A 21,120-nucleotide genomic window follows, 5' to 3' on the forward strand; every position below is an offset into this window, starting at 1 on the left:
GGGGGCAGGCTGGCCGCTGTCCACACACACTCCCGGCCAGCAGGCCTGCCCACTTCGGACAGAGGCCAGTGCGTACAAGCTCCTTCCTCTGCCCCTTGGCTGTCCCCAAGCAAACTATGGGTTCCACACAGCGGGTGTTGGCTTGGCTGGGTGTGCGGGGCCGGGGGTATGCGGGCCCCTGCCTCAGGGCTCAGCCTGAATCTCCCAAGGGCGTGGGCCAGGCGGGCACATCTGGACGCAGGAGAAACCAGAAGCATTTGCCTGGGAGACAGTCTGACACACGTGGTTCTAAACTGTCCAGCGGGACCCCCCGTGGAACGGCCCCCAGGCCACCATCCACACGGCTCTGCCCCCAGGCTGTCAGGTGACCTCGGGCCAACGGTGTCCTCAGCCACGTGGCTGTGGGACCCTTGAGGGCCACGCCACAGGGGGACAGAGCTTCCCGAGGTAGGAGCGGGGACCCGCCCGGGACGGCTACCTGCTTTTTGAGCTTCTTGGTGGAGTGGTAGTCAACGAGGGCCACGGAGAGGGCCACCGTGTGGTCACCACCCACCAGCGCGAGCAGCACGCCTGTGTCCGTGGCAGGGCGGATCCGAGCCGTGACCTCTATCTGCCAGGTTGTGTCCGTGCCGGCGTCCGCGGGGTTCCGAGCTGCAGTGAGGGCGGCACGTCAGGAGGCGGGGCCGGCCGTGGTGAGTGGGGAGGAAGCCCCTGGGAGGACACGCCTGAGTGCCAGGGGCCTGTCCCCAGGAAGCCGATTGTGGGGGAACATGCGGGCCCTGGGGATGGCAGCCCTGCCACAAGCCCCTGGCATGGCCCCCGGGCCACACAGGCCTGCCAGGACTGAAGGCAGGCGTGACCCGTGGGCCGCGGGCACCCTTCCCTGGCAACCCCTCTTCCTCTCCCACAGGACACACTGGAGCGCATGGCCCCCTGCCCCGCCGCGTCTCCCCGGTGCCCTTCCGGCGGCTTGACCAAGTCGCACGTGGTTGGAAGCCCTCAGAACGCGCCCTTCTCTGACCGCACGGCTCCATGCCCCACTGAGCAGCTCCGTGCTTAGGCGCCTCATCTACGTATGTGACGTGGGTTTATGATGCACGGACGTCCGAGGGACAGACACGCAGGCTTCCCCCGCAGCTCCTGCACAGACAGGTCCAGAAAGCACATTGTGTGGGAACGGCTGGATCGTGGTTCTCTGGGGGTCGCTACAACACCCATTTCCTCTGGACATGTGAACTGTCTGCTGACGGTGATGCCCGAGGACCCCCTCGGCCTCACGGCTCAGGGGCTTCTGTCTCAGAGACCGTAGAATCTTGAAGGAGCCGCATCCGCTGGAGCTCAGATGCCCTCGCGGCAGGGGCGTCAGCACCGAGGTGAGCCACGGCCTGGGTTCCTGAAGGTTTCCAGTGGACCGTGAGCACCGGAATCATCTGTGGGGTCCCGGACCTAAGAGGGTCTGCTACAGTCCATTTCCAACAGCCGTCTAGTGACTCGAATGCACGTGAAACTGGAAAAAGCCCAAAAACCAAGAACAAAAGCCAAAAAAACGTGGCCAGTGCGGCCTCCTGTGTCTCCTGGCTCTGAGTTTTCCTGTGACGGGACCTTCGGCCCCGGCTGTGCTGGGTGGTCCGTCAGCGGGGAGGGGTCTCCCAGCTCCAGATGCTGCTGGGGGCTGACTTGGGGACGTCCCGAAGACGCTCCTCTGAGTTCGGGAACGGTGTCATCGGAGCTCTGTGAGAAACGCAGAGACTTGCAAACACCCAGTGGGCTTCACGACCGAGGCAGTCCACAGACGCGTTCGCAGACCGTGGAGTGTGCAGTAGGGGACAGGGCCCCCGTGGCTTCTGCCCAGGCCTGTGTCCCCACACAGGAAGTGTGGATGCTGTTTGAAGGAAAGGTCAGGAAGTGTTTTTTACGACGAGACTTTATAGGAAACATCATGATGACGTTTAGACTTTCCTGTGTAACCATGAAGACTAAAGGAATAACGTGTGTTATACTGGTGGTTCTGCTCCCAGAAATCCCTTTTGTGGCACAGGAATGCTTTGACAGTTTTTGCAAAGATAGAAGGGGCGGTGATCCCAGGGCTTGAGAGGACAGCAGCCTCACAAGGAAGGAGGAGTGGGCCCCGTGTCCTCCGCGTGGGGGGCCCATAGTGGCTGTGGGGCCTGTGGCGGGGGTGTGGCCCCAGCCCTCAAGGCCAACGAGCCCAAGGAGAGAGAGTGTGGGTGCTTAACCAGCTCGCCATCTGGAAGAGAGGGGCTGCGAGTGTCACCTGGAGACAGACCAAGCCAGAGATGGTCCTGGGGGGCCGCGGCAGCCCCCCGAGCCTACCTGCCGCAGGGTGCTGGCCAGAGGAGGGGCAGGGAGGCCCCCGGAAGCCAGCACACAGGCAGGCACCTGGGCCTGCACACCTGCCAGAGACCCTGCAGGGCCGTGGGCCTGGGCACTTTGCTGGGCCAGGTACCAGCCCTGCCCGGACTGCAGGCAGAGTGGCCAGTAAGGGCTCCAGTATGAGGGAGGATGAGGGAAACCAGTGGAGCCCAGAGTCGAACAACAGAACCACTGAGCCATTGCCATGACCCACATCGCTCACGCCGGCATCCCAGAGCCGTGCTCCCACAACCTGGCCGTTTCGGACGTGAATGCGTGTCACGTGAAGGGTGACCGCTCCTTGACCAGCATATTAGGGCTCTTTGTTTTTACTGTAAAGTGAATTTGATAATAAAAGGAAAGAGACGTGTGCTCTGTGTGAAGGGAGGGCGGGCCCTATGTTCCAGGGTCGGGAGGGCCGCCCCCTGCACCCTGTGACTCCCCTTGCTACACCGACGGCCTGACAGCTGCGTGGCCAGACATCTGCCACACGTGGACGTCAGGGGAGCTTCGGGAAGGGCTGGTCCCACAGGCCTGGCTTCTTCCTCCTGCGCGGCCGTCAGTGCTGGTGTGGCCGGATCCAGCTCTGTGGAGAGCCCCACGTCCCGGCAACGCGGCCGCCCAGCCCCCGTCCTGCTCCTCTGGGTCTGCTCTTCCTGCCAAACGTGAGCTCTAGAGCCCCAGAGCCAGCCACCCGCCGTCTCTGGACACCGCCCCGCTCCACGCCTCGCCAGGCTCCAGGAAACGCAGTGTCGCGCTCGTTCTCCACGGCTGCTCCGCCAACTGCTCGTCCTGTCCGAGGACGTCCCGCAGGTGTCCCCTTGGATCCTCCCCGTAGCTCCTGCTCCCCCCACCCCGCCGCCGTCCCGGCACAGGCACGGTGGACGTTTCCTTGCTGGCTCACCCCACGCGGGGGCCCCAGAGCTGGGGGGTCATCGGCTTATCCCGGACACCACTGTCCGAGGAAGCGGCTTCCTGCTCTGTCCGCAAGTGCGGCCACGGCCGTGCCCACGCCAGGGCCGAGACTCACCGAAGTCCAGGCTGTAGAAGGCAAACCCGGTCCCAGGGAAGAAGGACCCTCTCGTGGTTGCGGAGAAGCACTGCATCTTGGGGTTGGCCTTCACCGTCTCCTGGATGGTGGTGTCCTCGCCGTTCAGCCAGTTCCAGCTCCTCACACAGCCGTCCAGACGGGGGTTTATCTGGGAGGACAGAGAAATCCCAGTGGCTTCTTGGGACCACATGGCCATGTCATGGGCTCCCAGACAGCACGGCGGGAGGCCACGTGGCTGCTGCCACGCTGGTCAGAGGAAGGGATGCGTGGCTCAGGTAGTGGAGATCTCCTGGAAAAGGGACAAGTCGTGGAGGCTGTTTCCTGAAAGGGCTCCTCAGGGACAGAACAAGTCCTTGCAGGGTCCCCAGTGGCCACACTGGGTCTGCCCACTCACTCCCAGAGCAGAATGTGGACTGTACACCGGAAGGACATGGACGAAGGCGCACATGGTGCCTGGTACCCCCCCGAAATGTGAGTCTGGGGGCCGGGTGGCACACCCAGCACCATGCGCTGGTCTGCAGCAAATCAGGTCTCCCCTGCCTGGATTTATAAAATGGGGAGGTATGAATAGCACCTGTGGGACCCATGGGGTCTGACGCCCCAGGTCATCTGCAAGACACCGTCCTCCACCCCTGCAGGGAGGACCGGGCCAACACCTCCCACGGGGACCTCCACATGCCCAGGATCCTCTTCTCCCACTTGTGTGGGAGTCACCACAGATGGAGGGCTCTGGCCTTGCCATCACACGCTGGATGACGGAGGGACCTTGAGGAGGGCAGGGCCGAGGCCATGCAGGGCTTCGAGGGACGACCAGTACTGACCTCCCTGTTAGTCTTTCTCCCCTGTGGAAATCCTGGCAGGGTTAACAACCCAATTGTTCTTGGGAATGGTCCAAAAAACTTGACTGTTCCTTTTGTTAAAGAATAATTTCATTGTGTTTTATCTCCACTGCAAAACAGGCACTTTTGTTATCGCTTCCGATGAAAACTCAAGTGAATCTCACAGGGACATGGTGTGTTGGGGAAACGGCCACCGACCACGGCGAGTGCTCAGCATGGCAGCTGGCGGCCAGGCCTGTCCTCTGCGGGAGCCCGGGCTCCGACGGTACTCACAGGCTGCACCAGGTCTCTCTCCTTGAAGGGAATGCCTCCCACGGTCAGGTTCAGGTGGTACAGCCCCCTGTCCAGCTGAAACAGATCCCCGGCCACTGCGATCTTCATGACTGCGTCTCTGTTCACCTTGACGACCAGATTCCGATCGAGCTCCTCCACAGAGATCTGGAGAAGACCAGCGCCGTGAGGGGAGGCCTTTCCGAAAGGACCCCGTCGCCCCCGTGGGCCAAGCCACCCCCGACAGCGGGGAATGTTCATGCCCTACACACCTCGCGGTCCCCCTCTGTGACACAACCTCCCTCCAGGCCCTGACGGTCCCCCCAGCACAGGCTTCTCCCTTCACTCTGCCTCCTCCAAGTGGAGCCACTTGGGGCCACTACTCTAGCCCCATCCTGGAGCTTCTCTAAGCCCCCAGGAGCTGCTTCCAGGGGCCGGGAATCCCACTGACATCGCCGCCTCCCACTTGGTGCTCCACTTCCCAAGCATAGCTGCGCCCCTGCGAAGGCAGGAGGGCACACTGTCACCAGGTGCCTGGCACAGACGGGACGCTGCACGCACTGACTCCGGAGGTCTGCACTCTTCCCTCCTCTCCACGCAGGAGAATTAAAAAACCCATCTCTCTGCCCTTTGTGCGTCCTGCCAGCCCTCCAGAAGTCTGTCGGTTTCCCTTCCGGTTCACATGGGAAACATGGAGGTGCTCAGGTCAGAGTGTGGCCAGGAGAAGAGAAAGAGGGGTCAGGAGAAGGAGGACAGAGGGGCTGCCTCTGGGCTGACCCCGCCTTGGGCCACCAGTTCATGCCTCGGGTGGGGCAGCTGTGCTGACCGCAGGTTCTGGGTCCCCGGGTTCCTCACATGGACACTGCCCCCCCCCGGCCCCGCCCGTGACCCCTCCTGCTGCTGGTGCAGAGCGCATGCCCCGGACCGTGAGCGCGGCCACTCTGGGAATATTCGTGCTTTAGGGGCTGAGGAAAGAAGCGTGCCTGAGTTCACAGGAGGGAGATTAGCAAACGTCCATGCTGTTTTCATTGAGTTTCCCATCTTCTCTGAACTTCCAGAAGGAAAAAGAATGCTTTTCTCTCTCAAGTGCTTACTTCTGAAAGCCCACTTCCTACCAGGGGCCCCTGAGCTTCTGGAGGTTCCTGTGTGCCCTAAGCTGCCGTGTTCTGGGCACTGGGGTACAGGTCTCATCAGGACCGACAGGTCAGGCTCTGGGTGACTAGGGCGTTCTCCCAAAGAAGATGCCCGCATGTGAGCACATCTGCGGGAACAGCGCCGGCCCCAGGAGCCGGGTCCTGGGATGGTATGGACACACGGAGATGGGAGCCTGGCCCAGACCTCAGCCCAGGGGCCCCAGCCCCGTCATGGACATTCTGAACTGGGTGGTTTCTGCGGCAGGCCATCCTGTGTGCTCCAGGGTGACTAGCAGCCCCCACAGCTCCTGGCAGCTGTGACCAACAACCATTTCGGGACAGACCGCAGCCCTTGCCCCATCGACTATGAATGTCCTGGAGCAGGGCCTCATGCGGTGGCCACTCACAGCTGCGTGTGCAAATGCACGGGGAAATGCCAGGCCCCCCCCCAGGAGCCCCCAACCCTGCCGACCTGGGGGTCAGTGGGGGCCACACTCACCGTCTGCCACATGCCGTGGTTGATGACAGGCCCACTGCTGGTGACGCGGCTCACACCATGGTAGCGGAGCTGCAGCTCCAGCCGGCCGGCCCGCAGGCCCAGCACGATCCAGGCGCTGTCCTGATGGCCTCCAGCAAAGAAGAGGACGCCTTCAGGGTCAAAGGTCCTGAAGTCAAATTCGGCGACCAGCCTAAGTGCCAGCACGAGAAACAGGTGACACACGGGCAGGTTCCTTGTGGCCTCCCGCCCCAGGGGACCCAGGGCAGCAGGTGCACAGACAGCCTGGGACTCTGTCCTCGACGCCAGAGGCAGCACCCTGCGGAGGCCCAGAGCCAGAGACCGGCTGCCGTCACTGGGCAGGGACGGGGCCGGCCACCGGGCCAGGGATCTGCAGTCCCGGGGAGCTTCAGGCTGGCCCTTGGGCCCCCGTGCACCCGGTTTCGCTCCCAGCCCTTACCTGGTGGGCTGTAGCCTTTTGAAGCGCAGCCTGATCACGGGCGTCCCACTGAACATGCGGCCCAGGTACAAGGACTTCACGCTTTTGGCCACGTTGAAAGGCACGCAGGGCAAAATATCCTGTGGAAAGGAGCGAGGGCTGTCAGGCAGGGCGTACCGGGTGCAACACCCCAGGCACACAGGGTCAGGACGCAGTGGAGCCTCCCTCCCCGCTCGCCGGCCAGGCTCTGACCGAAACCTGAGGCTGTGACAGCTCGGAGAGACCACAGTAGCGTGCCGAGCCGGGGTCAGGCCGGCCAGTTGGGAGGCTCGGACCCCACACGTGTCTTGGAGCCTGAGCCAGCCGAAAGGGAGGGCAGCACGTGCTGCGGGCACAGGCCACCCGCTCCGCTGTGGGTGCAGAGCTGCCCTCAAGCTGTCATGCACGGGACAGACACGCCTCCTGTCCTGCATTCCCTCCAGCCCCGGGGGTACTGGGCCCTCTCGCAGCCCCGAGAGGGATTGCTGCCCTGTGGTCACACCTCACAGGTGGTCATGTCCGGGGACAGCTTGAGGCCTCCGCGTCCGTCACAGTGGCAGGCGTAGCCCCCCGGGGAGTTGACGCAGGCCTGCTCACAGCGACCCTCTGCACACTCGTCCACATCTGTCACCACAGGGGAGACGGGAAAGCTCAGCACACGCGGCACCTCTGAATCTCTCCAAGCGCAGTGTGCTCACCCTGAGAACGAGCTCCAGAGCATGTGACCAGGAGGCACCCAGCCCAGGCCGCACCCCACGCTCCCCGTGCTCCCTGCAGGGCTGGTTAGTGGTCTCTCCCTCTCCTCCTTCTTGGGTTAGAGGAGGAGGTGGGAATAGCCACCAGGTTAGGGCACAAAGCCCGTCTATGAGGGTCTGAAGGGTCTGCAACCATTGGCAGGTGTCCCTGGGGCTGCTTCAGGGGCCCAAGAGACACACCACAGCGGGCATGGAGGAGGGCATGGAGGGTGTGCAGGTGGGGGCCACCCAGCTTCCTCGTAGAAGCGCAGGGCAGGAAGGCTGAGGAGAAAACCCGCCCTCTCTGTGCCCCCGACACAGCAGGTTGACCTGAAGATGGGCTAGAGGTCCCTGTGTCTGTGGCATGGCCCCCCCCCCCCAAATCTGTGCTGCGTCCTGGGCAGTTGGGGGAAGTGGCCCTGTTGTATGAAGACACACCGGGACGCGCGAGTGCGATATGCACGCGTGGGTGCTGTATGTGCACGCGCACAGACAGGCACGCACTCGTGTATGTGCCCACGGCTGTGTGCACACGTATGTGTCACCCACATGTGCGACGCGTGCACGGATGTTCACGCGAGCACACGTGTTCACAAGGGTGTGTGCGTGTTACCCACGTGTGCCGTGTGCACAGCTGTGAGTGCAGCTCATGGTGTGCGTGCTGGTGACAGTGGGCGGAGGGGGCGGGTACCTCGGCAGGCCTTGTCTGGGGAGCTGAACACGTAACCCTCGTCACACACGCAGGAGTAGGAGCCCGGCAAGTTCTTGCAGTGAGCCTCCCCACAGGCGCCTCCATCTGCACACTCATCCACGTCTGCGAGAGAAAGCAAAGCCCTTGACCAGGGCCACGTCTGCCGGTCGCCAGCCCATGGTCGGCCACGGAGCAGCAGCAGCCCGAGCCACTGCTCTGGGCAGTGCTGAGCGTGGCTCCTGGGCTGCCGGGACCCTCCTCCCCTCCTCCCACCCACCGTGCTCTGCAGCCCCAGGCTCAGGCGTGGGGGCGTTTCTGACCAGGGTCCCAGGTGACAAGGGTGATCTCTGAGCACTGGAGAGAGCCATGTTCATCCAGGGGTGAGCACCGGTGCACAGAAAGGTGGAGGAGGAACCCCTGGGAGCCTTCCAGATGGAGGCGCCCCATGCCGATGGCTGCCCGGGCTCCGCTTCCACCACAGTCATACCCCCGTTCTTCCCGATGACAATCAGACGCCACAAGGGTCAACTGTCGAGGCTCTTCCTGAGGTGCCAAGCACCCTCTCCCCTCGGCGAGCGAGCAGCCCAACCTCTGCAGTTACGAACCCGTCTCCTCCAGGGACAGAAGGGGTGTCTGGCACATGCACTGATGACTTCCAACACCAGGGATTCCTCACGGGGCCTCACAACTGCCCCCAACTTGTGATGACGGCAGCACACAGGCCCTCAAACACGGAATCCATAAGGCACCCCTCAGGACCGTGGGAAAAAGCCAGGGTACCACACGCGTCCCTCCAGAGGCAGTGTGAATGCCACGGGGTTCACGGGTCCGTCGGCCTCTGCGTGAGTGCTACCGACCCCGTAGTAGGCTGAGCCTGCCCCAAGTCCAGGAGCTCAGGAACTTCATTTCCCTTGGCAGTGGGGTGCTGGGGGGCCCAGGACGGCACTGGCCACACCATGGGGACACTGCCCTTCTGGGCAGGTGGACACGGGCCGCCCCACACAAAGGATGCCTCGTTGGGGCAAAGCTTTTTTTTTTTTTTTGGTGCAAAGCTGTCTTAGCACAGCCTTCGAGGCACTGCCGTGACAGCAGGCCACACACAGCAGCTCACCGAAGCCCCGTGGCACTCGCGATGGCCGAGGGACAGCATGGCCAGGGCCTGAGAACCCACATCTCCCCAGATCTGGGGCCCTGCGAGAGGGCCCATGGCATCACCGGGGAGGGCCTCCTGTCCTTGGTTGCTTCTAGCACATCAGGTGTCCCAGGCCCCCACAGGAAACGGTGCACTGAGCTCTGCACCCCACTCGCCCACTTGGCCCCATGCCACCCTGCCTTCTCCCACGCCAGCCATCAGCCACGGCCGCAGAGCCACGGGGGGTTGGGCTGGGGGTCCATATAGCCAAGCGCCGTCCAAGGGTCCTGTGACCCCAGCCAGCACCTCGCCAACTGAAAATGCTGCTCGTCACAGCACAGAGACGGGACGGCCCACGAAGCAGGCGGGGTGGGGTGCTGGCACCGGCCACGGGGCCCAGGGAGTCCACACCCAATCCTACTGGGTACACTGTGGCCACAAGGCCCTGTCCCCCACCCACCCTGGGGCCCTCATCAGCTCTCCTCCAGGAGAGGGCCCCACCCGGCCCACCTTTCTGCCACGTGGCATGGAGCTCCCTCTTGCAGCCACGCAGAGATGACGGAGGCCGGACGCTGGGGGTGCAGGGGTGCGGCACGACCCCACTCCCTCCTTCCCAGCATCTCAACGGACGGAAAGGCTGGTCCCTTCCGTACCATAGTGACAGACCTCATACCGCACAGCCTCCCTCGGCTGGGTCTGGGGTAACCAGGTCCCCAGAGAAAGAGGTGGCGGTTAAGAGAGGGTGTGTGTGCGGGTACAGGCAGGAACAGCCGGACTCCCGGCAGCGCAGGTGGGGCACGCCCATCACACTCACGGGGTGTCAGTCGTGCTATGGGAGCAGTGGCCCATGGCCCCCCGAAGCAGTGGGTGCAGGCCCTGCCCTATCGTCCGTCACGCGGTGCTGGGGGCAAGGGCAGCGGGACGCAGGGAGCCCTCTGGCTGTCTCATGCCTCACGACTCGGTGAGTGGGCGGGAGGTGGGCTCCCGTCACTCGGGCTCGCAGGAGGCTAAGCAGACCTTCCTGCGCGGCACTGTCGGCCCGTAGCCCCGAGGCCTCTCCCAGCAGCCACAGGCACACACGCCAAGGGCTGAGAGAACGGGGAGGGGATCCTGGTGCGGCTACACGCTGTACTCAGCGATCGCACCCGACGTGGGGTGCCCTCGCTGCTCCCAACACGTCCTTTCCTCAGGCCGTTGCTGCGCGGGGTCTGGGAAAGGGACCCCTCGTTCTGTCCAACTCAGAGGTTCACCTGGGGCTCCGGCCACTGCGCGCCCTTGCTCCCGAGGCTGCTTCTCCCTCAGCACCTCTGTCCCATCCCTAGGTAGGTGGGCAGCTCGTCCTCTGCAGCCGGGCTGGCCACAGCCTGCAGACTTTCTGGGGAGGTCAGGGCGTGAGGCCCCAGGGAAGTAAGCAGGGTGGGCGTCAGAGGCCGCATTTGCTCCTGGCCCTGCCCCACTGCCCAACCCCATCCCAGGCTGTGGTCACACAGATGCACGGAGCTGCCCCCCTCCCTGGGGCGGCGGGGGAGGTCCCCTCGGTGGGGCTGGCCGGTCCACAGATCCCGGTGAATCATCCTGGGCCAGGGGCTGGGGCAGCTCCCCGTGGCTGCTGACATGCCCAGGCATGTGCTCGGCACGGCGTCCCTCCACCCTCTTCCTGCCCCCCAGAGCCTCTGCAGAGAACAGCCGGGACTGCCGACCTCAGCAATCTGGCATCGGGCTGACTCTGGCAGTCTGGCAACTGCACAAACACAACGGGGGAGGAGCCGAGGGGAGAGCGCACAGCGGGGAGGGGCCCGCAGCACAGGCCTTACCGTGGCAGGTCCTGCCGTCGGGGGCAAGCGTGTAGCCGCTGTAGCAGGCGCAGTAGAAACTGCCTGGCTTGTTGGAGCAGATCTGGCCGCAGCCCCCGTTCTGCTGGCTGCACTCGTTGACATCTGGGCACAGGACACAGAGACCCTGGGGAGTGCCCAGAGCCGACACAGGACCCCCAGCGAGTGCACGGGGGCGAATGCAGACCTCAAGGCACTGTGGGTGGTGATGGTCCGTGGTGCCAGCTCCGTGGCTGCTAGCGCACCCGGGAGGAGGGTGAGGGCTGACAGGGGACAGACCTGGGCAGGCACAGCCAGGCCAAGACCCACACGCACAGCCCCCCTGCCCCGGGGTGGCTTGGCACCGCAGAGAAGGGGTCACCCGAGGTAACTAGGTCCTGGGGCATTTTTCCTGACCTCCCGTCCCCCCCACTGCAGACAGGGAGGCTGGCCCTGAAACTCTGTCGTCCCCACAGGCCAAGCCCCAGGGGTGGCCCTACACTGGCTCCTTCCTTCCAGTCCCGCAGGAGCCAGGCCACGGGCACCCGAGGGCTCCCCCAAACGGCCAGCACCCAGTGCTCGGGGACAGGGCCTGGAGGGCCCTAGGGGCCTGCCTGCCCCTCCTCTCCCTCCACCTGAGTGGCCAGGTCACCGGACAGTCCCTGTATCCCCCGAGGTGGGGTGGGCTGGAAAAGAGGGACGGGCCGGAAAAGAGGGACGGGCCATAGCCACTCCCCCAGGAGCACCCCCAGCCCTCGTCCTCCAGCAGCAGGGCCTCACCTCTGTCACAGAGCCGCCCGCCCCAGCCAGCCCTGCACTGGCAGTAGAAGTTGCCCATGAGGTCCTGGCAGACCTGGGTCCCCTCTTTGTTGCAGGGGTTCGGGGAGCACTGGTCAGGCAGGTCTGTGCCGGAAGAAGGAAAAAGAGGGTCAGCTGGGAGGGAGCAGCTCGGGGCGGACACGAGGGGGCAGGCCCAGGCCGGCGGCCCAGACGGCAGCTCCAGGTGGGAGGGCGGTCATGAACAGCCTGGCCAGACCCTCCTCTGGGGCTGGGAAATCCAGGCTGGCTGGGACGGAGTGGTCCCCTGCCCACTGGGCCCGAGGTAGCTGAGGAGAGGGAGGGGCCTGGCCGCTCAGGGAGTGGGCCCAGACCCCTGGCTGGCCCGAAGGGTTGCATGAGGTAGATGCCCCCACCTTCCCGGCTGGGCGCCCTGACCCCTCAAACCCTACCATCGACCTTCGCCAACACCCTCCCTGCTGCAGGGACACCGCCACACCATCACTGGGTGGGGGGCTGCCCTGGCCCTTCCAGAGAGGGGCACCCGCCCGCTGGGACCTCCTTGCTCGGTGGGGGAGGGGGGACTGTCTACCTGGCCCAGAGTGTTGATCACCAGACAACTGCCAGCTGCTTCAGGGACGATGGTGGACACCGTCCCAGGGAGCCCTCCCGGGGGCTGAGTGTGGGGAGAGCTGCTCACGGGCCACCGAGGCTCCTGATCCCAGGGACGGTCCCTGACTACAGAGCCTGACCTTGGGCAGCAGTGGGCTCCAGGGTGCTGGCAGGAGAGCAGAGCTCCGAGAACCCTCTCTCAGGCTACAGCTGTGCTGGGTGGGCTGGGCAGGAAGGGACGCCTCTGTCCTGGAGCCGCTCAGCCCGGAGCCACTCGGGCAGAGAACCCAGGCGGGCTGGCATGGTGGGCACTGGAGTGGCAGGTCGTCGGGAGAGGGCCGGCCCTGGCTCTCCAGGGCTCACCCCCCAGGTCTCCGGGGAACCTCAGAGAGGAGCGGATGCCTGACGCCACCAGACGTCCTCTGCCTCGCCCATCATGCCTGTCACGTGGCAGAACCGCGAGACGGCCTGGCTCCCATCAGCCTGCCAGCTGTCCCTCCAGCCCTCGTGTGGGTGCGCTCGTGCCTCTGTTCCTTGACAAGCCATGGCGGCCTTTCTGCAAGGCCCGTGCGGACCGTAAACATCTCCCGGGGGGCTCCGCGGGCTCCCGTTCTGTCCTGTGCTCCAGCAGACACGTGCCTGTCCAGACCCTGGGCAGCGTGGGGCCCTGGCTGGGGTCCGAACTGAGGGCCAGTACGAAGGGTAAGGTGACACCGGAGGGCCCAGGGCCGCCTCGCAATCCCTGAGACAGGTGCTCTTCAGAGGCAGTGACGATCGTGGCCGATCTGGCTGCTCTGGGTCATTGTCACCCGAGGGCAACAAGGACGTTTCCCCAGCAGCTTGGTGGATTGTGGGCTCCCAGGCCAACTGGCTGATGTCCATCCCCAGACTCGGCGAGGGCCCACCTCTGGAGGGCAGGTGACGCCCGGCCTGCCACCCAGGGCCTGGCCCAGACCAACCACAGGCCAGTCTCACCCCGTGTCCCCTTCTCCAGGGCCGCGCGTCCTTGGGCCCCTCGTCTGGTACAATCGCTTCCGTTGTATTTACGAAGTGATGGGCCCATCGCAAACTGCGTGGTGGACGGGCGACACTGGAGAGGACCGTCTGGCTCCCAGGTGACCCAGGACGTGACAGCAGCCAGCTTTTCTCTCTGCCTGAACCCATAGGGCCACCGAGAGCCCAGCGCTCAGGCCTGTGTCCATTCTGCTGGCCAGGTGGGCACACGCCACCGACTCATCTCTTCTTTCTTAAAATGACCGACGTTGCCAGCCTGATGCCAGTTTGGTCTCCGCACTGCTGCCCCAGGGCTTGCTCCTGGCCCATGGCCGCAAATCCCCAGATGAGCTGGGTCCCAGCCTCGCTGGCCCTGCCGTCCCCCGGGACTCCTGTCAGCCTGCTGTCTCCACTCCGCCGGCTGCGATCCTCAGCCCCACGGGGCTCTGGGACCTGTCTCTGAGGGTCCCGATGTCAGGGACCTGCATGACGGCCTGCATCCGAAGAACCAGACCGTGTCCGTCCACGGCTCCTCCTGCGGCCGGAGCTGAGCAAACAGGGCGTCCCCGAGGGCTGTGTGACACCCGCATGGTTGTTCTTGGCAGAGCGAGGGAAATGCCTTCTGCCCGTAAGCGTGGAGGAATTGGGTGCAGGAATGAGGAAACTGGGTATGGGAACAGCGTGTCCCCCAGCTGCTGGGGACGGGTGGGTCAGCCCTGTGGTCGCCCATGCCGCCGGACTGGCTGCCCATGGTGACACTCAGGGGTGCAGAGGGGCCAGGGAGGGTCAGGTCGACACCACAGACAAAGGGCCCTGCGGGGGCGGGGGTGGCCGCCGGCTCACGGCAGGAGCCCAGAGGGCCCCGGGGGAAGGGCCTGCGTCTCCACTGGCCGTATTTGGTTCAAGAGCTGGTTGATTGAGAAACGCGTAACCGTGCATTCGGCATGAGGGTGGGTTAACTCTAGAATCTGCCTAGAACGCCCAACCCCCTCAGTAAAACCTCAGGGTCCCCACGTTCAGGGCCGAGACTAGCTCCCGCAGGCGGCACTCCCATGGGCTCCCGCAGAACACACAGCCCAGAAGACTCCACTGCGTCTGGTCCCCGCATCCTGCCCAGTCTTCACCTCTGGCACCGGAGGAGGGGGGGAGGGCTGCATCGGGGTATCTGGCCCTTGGCAGGGGCCCCGCAAACTCCGACAGAAAGAGCTGACATCCTCGGCTGGTATGGATGAGAACAGACCTCTGTAGCTGAGGGCACCCGCTCCCTGCCTGGAGGACACAGGGCTCCCCTCGCCCTGAGGCGGCCGTGCTGCCTGTCGCGGGCACGTGGACCCCACAGGGAGCCTCTCTCAGTGGCTGCTGATCCCCAACCTCGAAGTGACGACCATTTCTAACGTGGATGACAGCTCCAGGTGGCGCCCAAGGTACCACGGGGAAGGGGCCAGTGCCCTGAGGTCTACCCGCGAAGGTGGGACGGGAGCAGGAAGAGAGCCCCGGGCCTGGAGCCCATCGGGGTGAACACTGAGAGGCTGTTGCGTCGATCTGAACGATAACGGACAGTCAAGCACTCAGCTGCGCCGCGCTGTCTTTTGGCCCCCAAATCAGAGGGTTTTCAGGACGGAAGTGATGAAAACAGCGTGACGTTGCCAGCGCTGTCCTGCGTGCACTGAGGCCGGGGGGTCTAGCTCTGGGGGCAGGGGGCGGGCAGGGCGTGCATCCTTCCTGAGCCACGGGCCTCGGGCCCTGTCCCCCGTGAGGATGGCGCTGCATGTGGGGGTGCCTCAGGCTCCGGAGAACTGACGGGCACAGACAGCATGTGGTCACACAGCGGTGTGGGACCACGTGCCCGCCCCCGGAGCGGACAGCTCGAACTCATTCAGAGCCAGTCCTCGCTGGTCACACAACTGGAACCCCTCTAAGGCCACACGATCTGTCTCACGGCACAATGTGGACCGGGACGGCTGCAGCCTCCCTCGGAGGCAGACCTCGGTGATTCCGCGTGAGCGCCGTTACGACAGGGGCTGCCGTCTGGCGCGGGCGCTGTCAGGAGGCGTGAAGCACCACGTAGCTTTTTATGATCTTTGCGATCAGCTACAACGGTCTAATCCACGTGGCCACATGATGTAAAAGAAGAAACTGGTTTAGCAAACTGACACCTTAAAAAAATTGCTAAAAACAGAAAGCCGAAATGACATGAACCTAAACTGCTATGACCCCCCCCCCCCCCGCCTCAGGCCCCAGTGAGGTCGCCAGGCCCTTGGAGAGGCCAAGGTCACAAGCTGACCCCAGGGAGACCAAGGTCACGGGTTGACCCCACGGAGGCCGAGGTCACAAGCCGACCCCAGGGAGGCCGAGGGAGGGGGCCTGCTCTGGGTTGCCCACGAAGCACGGGCACGGGTTCTGGCCACCCTGAGTCAAGAGGTGCTTCTGCCCCAAATCAGAGAGGCCGGTCTGCTCTGTACCTGTGTGGGGCTGCCCTGGGTCAGAGGGGAGCGGGGGCCTGAATGGCGGAACCACTTCCCTCTCCTCTTCCCGCGCTAAATCGATCATTTCCCCTGCTCGTCCGGGCCGGGGCTTGGGCCTGTGACCAGCGCGGGGATGGGTGGGTGTCCGGATGCAGGGGCACTGCCCAGCCAGGCCAGCCGGGCCCCGTGAGCAGCATGTGGAGCCCCCTGACTTCTTGGCACCCGAGAGGGGCGGGCCCCACACGAAATGCAGGAAGGGCCCACCCCGCGGCGGGGCCGTGTGCTCAGAGCCTGCCTGCGACATGGGGGGGGGGCACACGGACACCTGGCTCGGGGCCACCGGCAGCTCCGCGCTCAGACCCCAGCCAGGCCCACAGTCCGGCCCGGCGGCCGCGCTCGCAGCTGGCTCAGACGCGACAGGACAGCAGCAGAGAGTCCGCTCTCCTGCGGGACATGTGAAGTGACGTTACCACCAGCACGAAAGATGCGTGAGGGGCTGAGGGAGAACCGCACTACCTTTAGGACAAACAGCGAATCAAGAACTCCTACGAACTGAGAGAAACGGGCAGAGCCCAGACACGGGTCACTTGCGGGGAAAGAACACAAGGTTCTAAGCACGTGACTGTCCGCCTCACTCGCTAGTGAGAAGAACAAACAGAAAGGCCAGCTTCACGCCTCACCGTTGACATTGAAGGAGACCGAAACGGAGAAACACACGTGAGCCCGCAGACACGGGGGCGGGGCTGGTCACCCGGCCGGTGACCGGTCTGCATGGAAGTGAAGGACGGCGCAGGCCAGGGCCCGTCCCGCAGACACCCTCCACCACGTGAGATTTGTTTGTGAAAATAAGAAACCGGGAGGAGCCTGGAAGACACACGCCAGCTCCCGTGGGTGCGCCGTGAACTGGCAGGTGCTCTGAACGCGCCGAGGGGAGGATGCCCTGCTCGGGGTGGGGGGCAGCAGAGTGGGGTCGGAGCACGTCTGCGGTAAGCCGGCGTTTGTGCAGAATCAAGAGACTGTGCGTATGAGGTGACAGGTCTAGGACTCTTCCGGGAGCCCGGCTGCTTGACAAGGAGGCACACCCAGAGACGTGGTCGGCCCCACAGCCCTGAAAGGGGGTTAGCCGTCACAGGGCTTGCGTTTCTTGCCTATTTAAAAAACCAAACCTCACTTGCTTAAGGGAGAAAGTCCAGTGGAAAGGGAGCAGGGCTCAGGCCAGTGCTCCACCCCCCCACACCCAAGACCCCACAGCAAAGCCTGAGGTTACCCCGATCCACAGGGCTTTGGGGGACAGGAAGGACACACTTACTTTGAACACATGAAACGAAGTCGGGGCTCTTTGTGTACGGAGATCCGTATTTCCTAATGCAGTCTGCGAGAGAGAGAGGGAAGCCCGTCACTCTTGTCGCCGGAGACAAGACAGACCTTAGAACTCGCGTGTCGGGTCTGAGACCCTCTGGAAAAGGGTATTATTCACGCTTACTCGGGCTGAAGCAACAACACAGTCCCGATCCCTTGAACACTGGCAAGCAAGAAGATGCCTTCACGAAAGGGCAGTACTCTGTGTGCCAAGGTCTGTCTGCAGCCTCTCCACAGACGCCTTCGGCTACAGCCCCAAAGGATCACTGGTCACATTCAGGGAGTTTTCTGACCCCAACCAGAGCGTAAAGCTTCAGTTTCAAGTGGACCCCCATTTGGAAACACTGCCCTTCATCCGAAAGTCATTCTGCTTCGGAGTGTACCCCCCCCGCCCCACCCATCTAACGAGCTGGGTGTACACATGGGAGCAGGGGAAGGTGCCTGGAAACTTGAACCTGAGCACAACAGTGTTGAGCCACGTCCCACCTTCAGCAGGGTCCCCGGTACTACACCATGCCCAGGAGGACAAGGGCCCAGGCCGCCTGGAGGGGGCTCCTGGGATAGCTGGTCATTCTTCGCCTCTGGAAGCAAACCCCAGTACCCGGGAGCCAGGCCTCTGAGGCCGACAGGGAGCCCAGGAGCCAGAAGGTTCCTGGCTTTTTAGGGCCAATTATAGGTCTACCTGGCTTTTGCCAGATACCAACCCCGAGAAGGAACCCTAAGAGGATATAAGGCCAATGGAAAATTTACCAAAATGCACTTTACAAAAATAAAAAGGGAGACCCTGGATTAGATGTATCTTGTTACAAGTGATATGCATCCCAAAATTTCTTAAAATGAAAGTCAGGGCCTCTTTCCGATTGTCATTTGTCCTTTCACTTTCTCTCCCCAAGTGCACAGGGGAGCTGCCCAGAGGCTACCCGCATGGTGACATCCCTACTCGGTAGCCTGGGTGTCCGCTCATACATTCCTCTTGTTCCAATAAAACAAAAACGTTGTTTACTGTTCTCAGTTCTGACTGGTGACATGGCCGATACCAACGTGTGCAGCCCCCACGAACAGGAGTTCTCTGGGATCTTCAGTCATTTTGGGAGTGCCAAGACCCAGAGACCAAAATGTCACAGACCCACTAAGTCAATCCCAGCCCCAAACAGGAAGTGAAGCCTGGAGTCCGAGCAGAGAAGCCGTTTGCCAACAATGGCGCTGGACGGAGGCTAACACGGACCCTGGGGCGTGAAAGGCACAAACAGGTGTCCGCAGGTGTGCTCCGGGAGCTGACGCAGGACGCGTGTCCCCCTCTATTCCCTTACGACGACCACAGAGGCAGGGACTCAACTTACCTAAGTATCTTGGATAAAAATAGTCCTGCAGAAAAAGAAGAAGGGGCAACAGTTTACTGGCACAGCACGAGGCTCCCCAAACAGCCTCTGCGCCGCTGGCCAGGAACCTCATCTTCCTCCCCAGCGGGCGGGAACAGATGTCTGCAGAGGCAGGTGTCCGAGGAAGGTGGGAAATCCCCACAGCTGGCCCCGTAACGGCCAGCGAGAACCACCCAGAAAGCCACTTTCTGCCAGAAGACCACAGCGTGAGGAGGGCAAGTGGCAGGGCCCAGGCTGCTCATGCGGCCTCTACAGGACGTTCTGCATATGACCGCAGACGTGATTGGACCTTCTGGAAGCAGCACAGTGAGGTCATTTACGGGACCTCGGTGGAGCCGTGTAACGTGTCTCACAGGACAAGGCGCGTCCCGGGTACCATCATCCAGACCCTCCCTGACACCAGGCCCCTCCCAGAGCTGAGCAGACCTCGATGGGACAGTCGCTGCATGGGCTCTGATTTGCATCTGCTCTATTTGTAAAAGAAATGGGTGCTGGATGAGGCACGGAGGGTGTAAACGGGGTCCTTCTGTCTGCGGGCGCGAAGGAAGAGATCTGCAGGACGCAAGCTGGCTGTCCAGCGCTAGGACCACCTGACCCTCGCTGGCCAGCAGCAGGGAGCAGCTGGGACCGGGCCAGGGTCCATGGCCCCAGCCACAGATGCCAGGCCACGGGCCACTCAAGGCAGCCCCCACCCGTCCACTGTCGTCTCCCACGTAGGGTCCATCGTGGAGCGGCTTGGCCCCAGACACCCCCACCCCCATGGAACCGAGTGACGCGGGAGCAGCCCCCACCAGCTGCTGGGCCGTCTGCACAGGAGCGTCCGCCGCTCTGTCCAACCCGTGCCACCACGGTGAGGTCGGTTAACTGAGCCCTGCTAGCGGAGATGAGGAGACGGGCGTTCACGACATGCTGTGGCCCATGCCTGAGGTCAGGACGCCAGGACGAGCTCTGGACAGCACGCGGTCACCCAAAACCATGCTGACGAGAGCTGGCTTGTGTTTGTAGTGCCAGGCAGAGGGGGTCCCGGGGCTGCCCATGCGCTGGCCCAGCTCAACCCACGTGTCCCTCCCCCACCACTTCCCGCAGCCTGGGCCAAGGTGCCAGGCACACTGTTTTCAGAAAGTGATGTTTTAGTAAAGATGTGGTTTAAACAGACACGTAACTGCTTTAAGAGAGAAGCAATGGTCAGAGCACGTTTGTTTTTCAGCCTGTGTGACAGTGAAGGGGCCATTCAGGCAGTTGTGCAGAGGCCAGGACTGGCCAGGCAGGGACGTCCCTCCACACCAGTGTTCGGAGGCCCCTGACCTCCTGGCCTCACTTCTTTGTGCTTTTAGTCACGGACTGGCAGCTCCCAGACAGGAAGGCCAGGCGAGGAGGGGTGCCCTGGCAAAGACCCCAGAGCTGAGGTCAAGTGAGCCGTGACACCTTCTGGGTCTTGAGGGATAACTCAGGCCACAGACTTTGTAACAAATGGAATGGCTCTGGTTCTGAAGGAAAGATTTAGGGTGGAAGCGAGACACACCCACTCAGGAGACCAAGAATCAGACTGGAAACAACGGGGAACCGTGAACAGAGTACCCCAAGTCATCATAAACGGTGGCATTATCACAGTTTTCCAGAAAGCTCTATCATAGTTTCCAAACCATGACTGCTGCTAGTTACCTGTCGTATGTTTTGATAATGAGGTCTACCACGGAAAAGCATCACTGACCGGAAAACCGCACGCACCCCCTGCAGGCAACCACATCCGCGGGAATGCGGGTTCTGAGACCACGGGCCGTAACCTGGTGAGTTTATCCTACTTTGTGTGCTTGATTTACTTGGGGTGGGGAGAATGCTGACCTGACTGCCCATCTGGGGACAGGACGGACAACCTAAAACCCCCGGGCACTCCCCCTGGAGAAAGAGACATTTCCAGCTGTCCTCTGACGTTTTCACCAGAGAGGAGGAAATAAATCTCCACGCGCTAAGGGCACCAAACACAGAATGCGCAGCGGGTCCCACCTGCACCACACACCGGCCCCAGAAGCCACAGCCTGAGGTTCAGGAGCTGGGCTGGCTCTTAGGAGCGTCCCACAGGGAGCCACGGGGCCTGGCCACAGTTCAGAGAGCCGAATTCGAAACCAGGCATCAGTGGCCTACAAACTTACCCTCTTTCTTTCTGACCACACGAGGAGCAAGGCCTGGTGTGGGGCTGTGGGGTCAGGAGCAGGGAGTAGCCAGGACACCGGGCTTGGAAATGGGGCCATTTGTCATCTGGCAATCATTTTTCTCACGGGTTTGCTTCTGCTTTAAACAACTTAAGATAGAAGAAGGGAGTGAGCAAAACTGTAGGCCACTGAACTCTAAGCTGAAGCTCCAGAGGGGAAGGACATGTGTGTGCCCAGTGCCTGGCCTGGTGCTGACTGTTCCCCTGAAGGCCCTCAGGAGCCACTGCCCAACAGGTGAATGAATGATACATGAATGGAAGAGTGAGTGGATGGATGGATGGATGGGTGGGTGGGTGAGTGGGTGGATGGGTGGGTGG

The 21,120-nt window shown here is 62.9% G+C and overlaps 1 protein-coding gene across 5 annotated transcripts in view; it reads right to left on the minus strand.

The window, feature by feature from the left end:
• LOC111147090 (growth arrest specific 6) overlaps positions 1–21,120 on the minus strand; it is a 32,661-nt gene that overhangs the window by 2,437 nt on the left and 9,104 nt on the right. Inside the window, exons 3-13 of one of the 5 annotated variants that reach the window (XM_022502976.1) lie at positions 18,555–18,579; positions 17,165–17,227; positions 11,789–11,911; positions 11,012–11,134; positions 8,066–8,188; positions 7,143–7,264; positions 6,623–6,741; positions 6,166–6,355; positions 4,537–4,701; positions 3,404–3,572; positions 479–651 (exon numbers count right to left, since the gene is read on the minus strand). In XM_022502976.1, the coding sequence (XP_022358684.1) occupies positions 479–651; positions 3,404–3,572; positions 4,537–4,701; positions 6,166–6,355; positions 6,623–6,741; positions 7,143–7,264; positions 8,066–8,188; positions 11,012–11,134; positions 11,789–11,911; positions 17,165–17,227; positions 18,555–18,579 (1,395 nt within the window). Of the gene's footprint in view, positions 1–478; positions 1,883–3,403; positions 3,573–4,536; positions 4,702–6,165; positions 6,356–6,622; positions 6,742–7,142; positions 7,265–8,065; positions 8,189–10,447; positions 10,899–11,011; positions 11,135–11,788; positions 11,912–12,377; positions 15,472–17,164; positions 17,228–18,554; positions 18,580–21,120 lie in introns of those variants that run through there. The other 4 variants (XM_022502978.1, XM_022502980.1, XM_022502977.1 and 1 more) reach the window with 4 other exon arrangements.

This window comes from Enhydra lutris, unplaced genomic scaffold (genome assembly GCF_002288905.1).
Source record: "Enhydra lutris kenyoni isolate GAN:26980312 unplaced genomic scaffold, ASM228890v2 scaffoldscaffold15, whole genome shotgun sequence".
Lineage (NCBI taxonomy): Eukaryota > Metazoa > Chordata > Mammalia > Carnivora > Mustelidae > Enhydra > Enhydra lutris.